Source organism: Myotis brandtii, unplaced genomic scaffold, assembly GCF_000412655.1.
Source record: "Myotis brandtii unplaced genomic scaffold, ASM41265v1 scaffold61, whole genome shotgun sequence".
In the NCBI taxonomy this organism is placed as follows: Eukaryota; Metazoa; Chordata; class Mammalia; order Chiroptera; family Vespertilionidae; genus Myotis; species Myotis brandtii.
The window spans coordinates 2,789,607-2,802,760 of NW_005370318.1; the positions used below are offsets into that span (position 1 = coordinate 2,789,607).

At 41.6% G+C, this 13,154-nt stretch overlaps 1 protein-coding gene across 1 annotated transcript in view; it reads left to right on the forward strand.

Moving 5' to 3' along the window:
• The window catches only part of COMMD7 (COMM domain containing 7), a 22,002-nt gene that overhangs the window by 2,031 nt on the left and 6,817 nt on the right, over positions 1 to 13,154 (forward strand). The window contains exons 2-3 of the mRNA XM_005879820.2: positions 6,950 to 7,003; positions 7,103 to 7,205. Of these exons, the coding sequence (XP_005879882.1) occupies positions 6,950 to 7,003; positions 7,103 to 7,205 (157 nt within the window). The remainder of the gene's footprint in view (positions 1 to 6,949; positions 7,004 to 7,102; positions 7,206 to 13,154) is intronic.

The following is a 13,154-nucleotide window of genomic DNA, read 5'->3' on the forward strand; positions in this document are numbered from 1 at the left end:
CCCTGTGGGGCCACCAGGGCCGCTAACGTGACCCTCTCCCCACCGCCGCAGAGGGACGGCTCGGCCCCCACCGGGCCTCTCTCATCTCCGCACCCCCCACCGCTTACAAGTTTATCATAAAGCCCTGCTGGCTGTTATCATGCCGGGCATGTTCTCAGGCGGCGGTGTCTCATAGAAATAAATGGCCAGCCCGGCCGGTGTGGCCCAGTGGTTGGCCGTTGGCCTATGAACCAGGAGGTCACAGTTCCATTCTGTGCTCGGCACCTGCCAGGGGGGTTGTGCAGGAGGCTTCTGGCCTGTGGATCTCTCATCATTCCTGTGTCTCTCTCTCTCCCTCTCCCTCCTCTCTGAAATAAAATATATATATCTAAAAAAAAAATTGCAAGCCACATGTCTAATTTTACGTTTTCTAACAGCCACATTTAAAAATTAAAAAGAGCCTGGCTGGTGTGGAGCGTTGACCTATGAACCAGGAGGTCACGGTTCGATTCCCAGTCAGGGCACATGCCCAGGTGCGGGCTCAATCCCCAGTGTGGGGGGTGTAGGAGGCAGCAGATCAATGATTCTCTTTCATCATTGATGTTTTTATCTCTCCCTCTCCCTTCCTCTCTGAAAGCAATAATAAAAATATCTTTAAAAATTTTTTTAAAGAAACAGGAAATTAATCTTAATGTTTTTTTAAATCCACTCTATCAAAATATTATTTCAACATGTAATCCCATAAAAATATCAGTGAAGCCCTAGCCGGTTTGGCTTAGTGGATGGAGCGTCGGCCTGTGGACTGGGGGGTCCCGGGTTCGATTCTGGTCAAGGGCATGTGCCTTGGTTGCGGGCACATCCCCAGTGGGAGGTGTGCAGGAGGCAGCTGATGGATGTTTCTCTCTCATTGATGTTTCTGACTCTCTATCTCTCTCCCTTCCTCTCTGTAGAAAAATCAATAAAATATATTTAAAAAAATATATCTGAAATATTTTACTTTTTGGTACTAAGTTTTCTGATTCTGGTATGTATTTTACATTTATAGCATGTCTCAAATTACCTCGCCCTTTTAAGTACTTTATAGCTACATGTGGCTTGTGGTTACTGTACTGCACAGCATACTACTAAGTGCTTTTATGTACATTAACTCATTGAGTCCTTGCAACCACCCTCTCAGGTAGGTACTATTATAAATCCCATTTTACAGATGAGGAAGCTGAGCCAAAGAACAGTTAAAATACCTGTCATTTACTGAGCCAAGCACTGTTTTAGGTGCTTTATGTGTTAACAACCCTAAAAATTAGTTACTAGCTTTATTCCCGTTTTACAGATAAGAAAAATGGTTCAGGGAAATAAAGGGACCAGTTTTTATTTGTGTGTTTTGTAATATTTTTTCCTTTTTTTCGTTTTTTTATTGATTTGTAGAGAGAGAAGAAGGTAGAGAGAGCAAGAAACATCCACCAGTTGCCTCCCACATGCACACACCCTCAACGAGGATGGATCCCAAAACCTAGGCATGTGCCCTGACCTTTGGGTGCACCAGAAGACACTCAGCCAACTGAGCCACATCCGGCAGGGCTAAAATGACCAGTTTAAAGTCAGGCAGCTGGGAAGTGATGGAGTCAGTAATTCAGGACCAGGCATGTGATTTAAGATCCTGGGGAAATAAACACACTGGAACAGAGCTTTGTAGATGAACTCCCAAACTAGGTAACTTAGCTGTTATTTATGTGTAGTTGTTTTCTGGAAGACTTCCACTTAGAGAATAAAATAGATTCTGCATCCAAAAAACTTTAAGCATCCACCTGAAGCTAATATAATATTGTATGTCAACTTTACTTTAATAATAAAAAACCTCACAAAACTTTAAGCTACTGGATTATATGATCCCTAAGGTCACCTCCAACTTGGCAGTCATGGAAAATAGAAACCATTTCCTTTAATATCAGGGCTTGACACATTCTCTAACTTTGAAATAAACTCTACACCTTTACCTTTGTTTTTAATACAGAAAGCTTTTTCCTGATAAGCAATTTACCAACTTTGGGCCATTTTTTCTTTTGTTGAGTGATCAGACATTTTCTAGTATCCACTCTATTATCTGAATTTATTTTGAAGTCCATGGCCTAGGACAGTGATGGCGAACCTATGACACGCGAACTCATTTTTTTGGTTGATTTTTCTTTGTTAAATGGCATTTAAATATATAAAATAAATATCAAAAATATACATCTTTGTTTTACTATGGTTGCAAATATTAAAACATTTCTATATGTGACACGGCATCAGAGTTAAGTTAGGGTTTTTCAAGATGCTGATACACCGAGCTTAAAAGGTTCGCCATCACTGGCCTAGGACTAAAGGCGAAAAGGAATCATTTTATTAATATTGGCATCACCATTTATTGTTCATTCAGTGGATATTTATCTGAATGCTTACTACATACCAACCAGCCACTAAACCCAGTGAGGTTTACAAAGGCTTAGTGGATGCAACCTATTGTGCTGGGGCAGTTGTGATCTGAGAAAGCAGGTAAAAAATGGAGATGCAATATAGTACTAAGTGTATCTGCATATGCTTTCTAATGCCTATGATCAGTTCTAGGTAATGTAGAGCCTTGAAAATAGGTAGGATTAAAAAATTTAGAATGGTTATGAGAGAGGAAATTCAGAAAAATATAAAGAAGAAAATAAATGGCCTGCAAGCCTCTCACCTACCTATAAACGAAAGTAATACACACACATTAGAAAATTCAAACAGTATCTAAAGGTATAAAATAAAAAACACCTATTTCTCTTGTCCCCAGAAATAGTCATTTTAATAGTTTCTTGTGTATCTGTGGAGGAAAAAAGTCTGCATCTGTCATCACATGTAGGTATCCTTAAAAAAAATTTTTTTTGGCATAAAAGGGATTGTGTGATATTCCTTTAAATGGATCTCCATAATTTATTTAGCCCATCCCCTATTAAACACTTACATTTTTTTCAGTTTTTTGTTTTTATGAACAATGCTGTCAAAGATCTGCTTTGTGTAAATGTGTCTGGGATTACTTTTTGAACATATCTGAAGGGTGTACTTGCAATGAAATTGCTAGGTCAAGGGACATGGTCATTTAAAAATTAGATGCAGCCCTAGCTAGGTAGCTCAATTGGTTAAGAATTTTGTCCTGATACGCCAAGGTTGTAGGTTCGATCCAGTCAGGGCACATGCAAGAATCAACCAATTAATTCATACATAAGTGGAACAACAAATTGATATCTCTTTCCTTCCCTCCCATTTCTCATAAATAAATAAACTTTAAAAATTAGATGCAGATTGCCAAATCGTTCTCCAGAAATGTTGCTCTCTTATCCTCTCATCAGCAGTGTGTGAACATGTGTATTTTCTTGTACTTCCACCAGAACTGATGTCATCAAACTTTTATTATTTCTAACTTTTATTTTTGAAGATCTCATCAGTGAAGACAACAATCATATTTCCGTGTTTTACTAATTTGCATTTTTTTAATCTGGAATGATTTTGAGCATCTTTTCATATGTTTACTGGTGAGAATAGTTAAGATATTGACTTAGTGGATAGTCACAGGCAGGTGAGCATTCCAGGGAGAGATAGCTATGCTGGTACAAAGGCAAAGAATGGGGGAAAGTATTCAAAGAAGATTTATTCTATAAATACTTACTGTGCCCTTACAATGATTAAGGTGCTGTGACCATAAAAAGCCATACAAGGTATCTCTGGGAAGACTTGTTCTTGTTCCTTATCTGGATTGAAAATTCTAAGTGCCCCCAGGTAAAGTTCCAAGGGGGAGCCTCAGAGATTAAGAATCTGGATAGGTCCCTTTCTCGATGGGAGTGAGTGTCCTGGTATCTTGTCCTAGGTTTTGAAGGACAAAGAGGGTTTGAGCAAATGAAGATAGGGATGGGGGTCTGTAACAACTGACAGACCAGATTAGCTTGAGGCCCCTCTTGAGAAGTGGGGGATGAGACCTCACAAGGGGGTTGAGCCTGACTACTAGGCTGAGGCCTGGAAATGGAAAAGCAGTTGGAGGGCTTTTCAGCTGCCCTATTTTTGTTTATTTTTAAGGCCCTGGGTAGCAGGAAATACAGTTGGCCAAAGATCTGATAGTTCCACAGATTTGCAGCAAAAATGTAAAGAAATAAAAACTCATGAATAGTTTAAGGACACATTCTCAAGCCCATCCTATTGTGTTTACTTTATAGAATCAGCAGTTAAGCAAGGCTAATACCCAATATCACAAATACTGGAGAAAGACAATGCCTGATTCAACATTGGTTAACATGTTTCCAGGGTATATTAAAATTTTGAGACAATAGACACTTCCAGGAGTGTAAATCTGTACAACTTATTTGCAAGGCAGTTTGGCAAAATTTTCCTCAGAATTTAAAAAATCCATATATCCTTTGATCTAGGATATGTTTTAAGAATTTATCTTATGTCCTATATAATAAAAGGATAATATGCAAATAGACCAAATGGCAGAACAACCAATTAAAAGTGTAATATGCTAATGATATGCTGAGGCTGCTCAACAGCTCGCTATGGTGTGCACTGAACACCAGAGGGGCAGACGCTCTGACTGATAGGTTAGCTTGCTGCTGGGGTCCGCCCGATTGGGACTGAGCGAGACAGGCTGGACATGCCCTGGAGCCCTCCCACGGTCCCTCCCCAGCTGGCCAACCTCCCGTGTTCCTTCCCAGCCCCAATTGTGCACCGGTGAGGTCCCTTGGCCTGGCCTGTGCCCTCTTGCAATCCGGGCTGAGGGACCCACCCTCCCCCCCATCCAGTGCACGAATTTCATGCACCAGGCTTCTAGTTGTTTAATACCAACAAGACCCACACAATAATGTTCATCTTTAGGAAGCTAAATTATGCTAGCTATACAGTTGAATGCCATGCAGTTGTTAAAAGAGTTGGGTACATTTATATCTGCTGACATGATTGATTTCTATGATAAAATTGAGTGAAAAAAGGCAAGGTGCTGGGAGTCGGTTTGTATTTAAAATAAATTAAATGAAAATAAAATTATGGGAAAGCCACAGAGGTGTTAGCAGTAACTACTTGGGAGTGGGACAGAGGTGTGGGCAGGGAGAAAGAGAAATGTTTATAATCTTTTATACTAGTTGGGTCTTTTCAAAACCTTGCACATGTATTGGTCTTATATTTTCAAAAGACTAGTGTGGTGTGGTTTTTTGTTTTGTTTTGGTTTTGATTAATTTTAGAGAGAAAGGGAAAGAGAGAGAAAAACATTGATTTGTTGTTCCACTTATTTGTGCATTCTGACTGGGTGTCAACCCCAGAACATTGGTATATTGGGACAATGCTTTAACTTACTTAGCTACCTGGCCAGGGCCTCAAAGACTAGTTTTTAAACAGAATACATTTTAGAATAAAATAATACAGAGCTATGCCAGGAGTTTGTGTAGAATTTAGTGGCTCATAGCAAAAGGGGTAGGTGCATTTGATAATCATATTACATGTACAGCTTTAGGGACTTCGAGCTGAAGTCTCTGCATATAATTTTGTTTGAGTTGTATTGCTTCAGGAAGGTAGATCAAATAGTATAGTGACTATAATTATGGCTATGATAATCGCTACCATTTGTTTAGCCTCTAGCTTGGCACTGTGCTGGAGGCTTTGCATATGCCACCTTTAGTATGTTCTGGAAGCTAAGTATTATTACCTTTGTATTCCCTGTGGGGACTGAGACACAGAAAGGCTAAGTGACTTGCCCAGAAGCACATGGTGGGGTAAGTAGCAAAACACTGATTCACATCTGGGTCTTTTCAACTCTTTTCCACACTGTGCACACACTGTCCATTGGGAGAGATCATGTTAAAGTAATGGTAAATGTGTCAGTCTGCTTGGGCTGCTATAACAAAATACCACAGACTGGGTGGCTTTAACAACAGAAATTTATTTCTCACAGTTCTGGGGGATGTTAAATCGAAGATCAAGGTGCGAACAGATTTAGTTCCTGGTGAGAGCTCTCTCCCTGACTTGCAGATGGCTGCCTTCTCATGTGTCTTATAGAGAGAGAGCTCTGGTGTCTCTTCCTCTTCCAAGGAATTTAGGGCCCTATCTTTATTACCCCCTTTAACCTTCTTTACCTCCTCACAGGCTCTATCTCCAAATACAGTAATAAATTCAACATATGAATTTTGTGGGACACAAACATTCAATCCTTAAAAATAAATAGCAATAAAGAGAAGATTCACATGCACAAAATAATAAGAGACTGGTCTAAGACAATGTAAAATAAAGTGTTAAACTTTACTGTTTTATTATATATATTACAAATAATATATCTATATTTTACACACACACACACACACACACACACACACACACACACACACGATGTTTCTATGGGGGAAGCCCCCAGAAATATGGGTAGACAAAACAGAAGAAAATAAAAATTACTCCAAATCTCACCACACAAAAGTAACTACTTTTGAAAAGGTACAGAAAAAGTTTATAGGGTATATTATCATTTTGGGGGGGGACAATTTATATATTTGGATTGGCTTATGTTTGAATAATAAATATGTGTAAGTATAAACAAACAAACAGAAGTAACTGCTATTAATGTTCCAGTGAACTTTCCTTTTAGGCTGTGTGTGTGTGGGGGGGGGGGGGGGGGAAAAAAAGTGGGGAGTGTTCGTTCTTTCGTATATTTGGACCCTTGAGATGTATGTGTGCATCTGTGCACACACACACTCTCTCAATATATATCTCCCAAGTATCCCAATAAAATATACAAGTTTTTCAGACAATATAGGGACACAGATATATTGACACTGGTGGTGGATATTGTAAATATTTTTTAACTCTAAGATGATCAAAACCTGTGTGTTATTCTTTCTCTCTTAATGGTCTATGATTGGATGGAATGTGGGAACACTGACCAGGGGTAGAATTTTACTGATGTTCTGTGTTATTCTTTTCACAGCAGTTCTCAGCCCTGACAGAAGTGCTTTTTCACTTCCTAACTGAGCCAAAAGAGGTAAAGTATTTTGTGATAAGGAGAGTTCCTGGATGTGGGTCTACAGTCCTGAGATGCTTAGAAAGTGACAGCCTCGTTTGTGCTGTTCCCTTTCTGCAGGTGGAAAGGTTTCTGGCTCAACTCTCTGAATTTGCCACCATCAATCAGATCAGTCTTGGCCCCCTCAGAAGCATTGTGAAAAGCTTCCTTCTGGTTCCAAATGGTGAGTAGCTTCTGTCAGCAGCTGAGGTCAGAGACATTACTTGAACATTCCTTCAATCCACAGAGTAGACAAGCGTGCTCTGGGCACTGAGCCAGAGCATTCAGTAGCAAACCAGACATGGGCGGGAATCACAGACGCGGGAGGGAAGCCAGGTCGATAGATAACCCTGGTAGAGTATAATAGAGTTGCAGTTCAGAGTGTACTCTGCATCCCAGCTTCAGCCCCCAAAATGTTATCTAGTCCTCTACACAGTAAACATTTAGAAACTTTTGAGAGTAAGCATTTAGAAACTTTTAAAGCAATTTGACAAAGTCTCTTATTTCTAATACAGTTTTTAAAAATGGTGCTTGGTGTTTTTCTTTTAAATGTGGTAAAATATATGTAACAAACTTTATTCTTTTAACCATATGGGGCTTGTATGTTTTCTTTCTTTCTTTTTCTCTCTCTTTCTTTACCCTTACCAGAGGATATTTTTTCCATTGATTCTTTTTTTTTTTAAGTTAAATTTATTGGGGTACTTTGGTCAACATGATCATATAGGTTTTAGGTGTGGGTTTCTATGTCCTCCTCTTAGAGTAGGAGGGAGGGAAAGGTTGGGGGCAGGGAGAGACAGAGAGAGAGAGAGAGAAACATCGATGTGAGAGACACATCGATTGGTTGCCTCCCCAACTCGCCTGACCAGGGCCGGGGATCGAACCGAAGCCCACGTACGTGCCCAGAACCCGAGACCCTACTATCCAAGGCCTGATGCTCTAACCACTTAGCCAAACCGGCAAGGGCTCATTTCCTATTTCTAAGAATTAATTTTCATTGTATTTTACAAAAATATTGATCTGCGATAGATTGAAAACAAAAAGGTGCAGGTGGTTTGAGAAGCAGAGTTTGCCTAGGCCTAGGCCAGTTAGGAAGTTTCTGGCCCGGAGGGAGGAGGTCAGAAAGGGGAGGCTGCAGGGATGTCCACTGTAGCACTGTGTATGCTAGAGAGAAATTAGGAACCATTAAATTGACTGGCAACTGGAGATTGGTATAAGGAGTCGTGGTCTGTTTTTACCAGGGGACATTATGGTGGTCAGGAATTCACAGTTCTGAGTTAGATGGACCTGGGTGTGAATCCCAACCCCAACCAACATTTCCCCCCACTCCAAGCTAAGACTTTTTTTTTGGTGTGTATGGGGGGGGGGTGGGGGGGGGGATGGGGAAGAGGCTTGCTTTGAAGATTGAGATCTTGTAAATAAAATACTTAGCGTAGTACCTCAGTAAAGGTTGTTCTTGTTTTTCAGATTATGTAGTAATTTAAAAAGATGTTCTTGAGGAAAATGTAATGACATGGAAAGCCTTTCACAATATACTGTTTAAAGTAGTAGTTTACAAAACTTTCTACCACAGTGGTATTTTTTGTAAAGGAAGGGCGGAAGGATGAAAGGAAGGAAGTGAATGTTAACTGTGGCTATATCTAGGTGGTAGGACTGCAGGTTGTTTTGATTGTTTATTTTTGCCTATGTACTGTCTAAAAATTTGCTAGAATTAATTTGGTCATTTAAAGTTAACTTTATTTAAAGAGAGGCAACATTTGTGCCCAGTCTGAAAGAATCAATAAATGTTGACAAGGTTGAAAGTAAAATAGCATTCTTTGTTTGCACAGTTTAAAAATCACGAATAACCTGATCTTCCCAGGATTCAGCCAAATGGTGCACTAAAAGTTGGGGGCTTAAATTTGTTCCTGTTGGGTGTCTTTCCATATCTTAGTGCAGATCCTTTTCCTTTGCCTGTCTTGTGCTCCAGAAGTTCTGGAGGCTTGAATCAGAACATCACTGAGGTTTTTAACTGTGAGATTTTATGATCCTTTGTGTGATTCTTGCATTTTTAAAAAAATTTATCTTTATAAATGTTGAAAGTATTACAGATTTCTCCCTTTCCCCCCCCCAATATCCTCATGTAAGGTTAAAGGCATGTGAACCACAAGGCTGGATGGGAACTTGCAGTCTTTAAACACAGGACTAAATTTTCATTGCAAACTTAAAACAGTGCAGAGCTACTGAGAGTCAAAAGTGAAAATTCCCTTTTACTGTCATCCCACTCTTGTCAATTCTAGATTATTCTAGAAATAATCACAATATAATTTTGGTGTATGTCCTTTTGTATTTTTACATACACTGACAAACTTACATGCAGTGATGGTAGCAAACCATAGAATAGCTATGCAGCTTGCATTTTTTTCATACCTATCATGGAGATATCTCCACATCAACTGCAGTCTTCTGATAACTGTAATACCTTGGACTAAAAGTCTCATTTTTTAGTTAATCCATTTCCTATTGCTGGACTTTGGGTTGTTAGAAACAATGCCAGTGAACATTTGTGTCATTTGTGTGCTCACCCTATGTGAGCATTTCTGTAGGACAGGTGCCCAGAGTGCAGAACCAGCAATCTTTGCTGTCATTGTCAAGTCTTACACCCGTGGAAATGGGTTTGTCTGCAGGTGGAGACCTGTTTACACAGTAACTGTTATGGACACTGATTTTCTGGAGACCTCTGTCTGGTGTTCCTGCCTTCATTCTTTCCTGTCTTTTTTCTCGTCTCTGCTCCCTACTCCACTCCATCCTGTCAAACTGCCTCCAGTCCTTCCCAGCCTCTGAGCTCCAGCCCCTGTGCTGCCTCCTTCAGAAAGCCTTCCTCAGTCTGCAGTGACCTTTGTTCCGCTCAGCAACTGAGATCTGGGTGGTGTTGTTTACTTGCATCTCTCATTTTGAACATAATCATTTACTTTTCTATTGTTCATACTGCTTTGTATGTGTTTGTCTCGTGGCTCTAACAGATAGCTAATTCCTTAGAGTCAGGGGCTGGGCTTGTACTGTTTTCTGAACTAAGGGTTACAAGTTAATGACATAGAGCAAGTGCTTACATGCTGGGTGAGTTGAACTGAATTTGAGATATCCTGTGACCCTCCTAGGGGATGTTGGGTGTTTCTTAAGCAGGAATGATTATAGAAGGTCATCGTATATAGGTGCAGAGAACACTGAAGAACTCACAGCATGTCAATCCAGACCTGGGCTTTGGAGGCTCACTGGATTTGAGTGTTGTTCACATCACCTAATGTAATTATTTGACCTTGGACAAACCAGCCTCTTGGAGGCTCAGTTTCTTATCTGAAAAATGGAGTAATAAGAGCAGTTTATGGCAGTGGCATTAGGAATAAGTGAGGTAATATGTGTAAAGCACTTAATACAGTACTTGCTAAATTTTAATTTTATTTGTTGATAGTTCAGTTAGGTTCAGCCCCATGCCTCAGTATCAGGTTATGCAATAAAATTTTCCTTTACCTAATGGAGAGAATCTGAATTTACTTCTTGGCTATTGATGCTCCAAAGCTTTCAAGCTTTTCAAATTCTAGTACTGAAGTCTCAGATTTGCTGTACTTCTCAGTTAGCTCTCAACAGATTTTTTTACTGTTTTTTTTGTTCCCATGCAATCTGACTTTTGTCTTCCTGCAGAGTTTTCCTACTTGAATTCTCCGTTCTTGAGTGACTCCTAATCATTTGCCATTGTAGCTTGTAAGTCTCTTGGCCTCTTCCTCAAATCTTGATCTTGTGTGTCATTTTCTTTCCAGTCCCCGAGTCTGCCATCCCAGAGCAAGGTCTTGGCCCTTTGTACCTTACTGTGGCAGTAACAGCTTCACTTCCGTTCTCTCATCCCAGATTCCAGTTTGCCCTGGAGCACGCTTATACCGTTCAACTCGGAACATGCTGCTCCTCTCAACTATTTACTTTACATAATGAAGTCTGCAGTCCTTAATTTGGTATTCAAAGCCTTTTTAAATCTGAAATGTAAGACCCTCATCCTCTTCAACTTCCCTCATCCTCTTTCTGCCTGTGCAGTTAGACCTCACTGTAGAATCATAGCTTATTAGAGCTGAAGGGGCCTCAAGAACCCTCCAGATCAGTCTTTCCCAAATTTGTGTTTTCTTTTTTTTTGTTAATCCTCAGCTGAGGATATTTTTTCCATTGATTTTTAGAGATAGTGGAAGGGAGGGAGGAAGAGAGAGAGAGAGAGAAATATCAATGTGAGAGAGAGAGACACATTTTTTTAAAATATATTTTTTATTGATTTCAGAGAGGAAGGGAGAGGAAGAGAGAAATAGAAACATCAATAATGAGAGAGAATCATTGATCGGCTGCCTCCTGCATGCCCCCTACTGGGGATCGAGTCTCAGCCCAGGCATGTGCCCTTGACCAGAATCGAACCCGGGACCCTTTGGTCTGCAGGTTGATGCTCTATTTACTGATCCATACCGGCCTGGGCGAGAGAGACACATTAATTTGTTTCCTCCCACACATGCCCTACCAGGGCCACGGATCAAACTTGTAACCCAAGTACGTGCCCTTGACTGAAAATCGAACCTGTGACCCTTCAGTGCATGGGCCAATGCTCTAACCACTGTGAAACACTGGCCAGGGTCCCAAGTTTGTATTTTCATTCAGAAAAGGCTTCAGCAGCCAGACAGTCAGAAGATACTGTCTCTCCACCTCTCCAGCCTTGGGACCTGCTTAACCAGTATCTGTGAAACAGTTAATCATGGAACTCTTTTTTTGTTTTGTCAGGATGGGGGTCAGGTAAAAGCTTTATAAAATGCTAATCTAGTCTAGTCTTGGTCTTGGAGATAAAGAAACAGAGTCCTAACAGGAGGAGAGCAACTTGATTTAAGATCTTGTAGTGCAGAAACTGGGGCTAGAACCTCCCTTGATTGAGTTAAAGCCTAGTGGAATTTTTTAATGTTTATCTTATACTATTTAGTATGTAATTCTAAAAGCCCTGACTTCAGTTACTCAACCCATGTCCAAATTGTTTCATCTGTATTCCACCCACTTCACCTGCTGCTCTATAAACTGGATTATTTTAAAGCAAATCTAAATCTCTCAGACATCATATCATGATGAATTCCTAAATACATACCTAGGTTAAACTCTTATCAACTACAATGCCATTATCATATCTAAAACTAGAGGCCCATGCACGGAATTTGTGCTAGGGGGGAGGGGGCCTCAGCCAAGCCTGCACCCTTTCACAGTCCGGGAGCCCTCAGGGGATGTCCTACTACATTTTTTAAAAATCTCCCTGTCCTTAATTTTCTTACTAACTCCTCCTTTTAAACTCCCCTCACTCTCACATTCTGTTTCTTTTTATTTAACTATTTTGCTGGCATCACCCCATTTTAGCATCCTTCTCTTTCCCGCTTTCTTTCCCTTCCTCCCTTTGAACCTCCTGCGGGCCCCTCTCCCTCCCTCTCTCCTCCCTTCTCTCCCTTCATTCCCCATGTCTGTCTCCTTCTTACTCCTCCCACCCTGCCCCTTCCCATTAGCCTTTTCCTTGTGAGCCTGAACCCTGCCTCCCTCCTTCCTTCCCTATTATTACCCCCCACCCACCCTGTACCCCTGCCATGTTCCCTGGTTTCTCTTTTAAACCTTCCCCTTTCCTTTCTGGGACCTGCTTGATATTAAAGCTTCCGTTTGGGGGGCGTTAACCCCCAGCCCAGGGCCAAGCCACCAGGCCTTTGCCATCCCCCCTTCCCCAGCCTCCCTGCCGGCCGTCCTCCTCCCATTCCCTGCCCCGGCCGCCCCATCTTCTAGTCAACAAAGTACACTTTATGTGCCACCAACCTAACCCTGGCCAGTGTCTTTGGGGTCCAGCCCTTGAGGGCGGAAGTGGTACCCTCCTCAGTGTCCGACTCCACCCCACTTAAGCTGTGCCTCCCCTCCCAGTGCGGGGCGCCCGGCTCAGCGAGGGTGACTGAGGCCCGCGCGATCCGGGCACTGTAAGTGCCTCCACCCGGAAGGCCTCGGACCGTCCACCCCTCCGTCCCAACGGCCGCTCCGGTGGCCACTGCCCTGCTCCCACGTCTGGGTGGGGCTCCCTGCTCCCCGCTCCCGGCCACCTGCTCCCCACCCCTCGCTG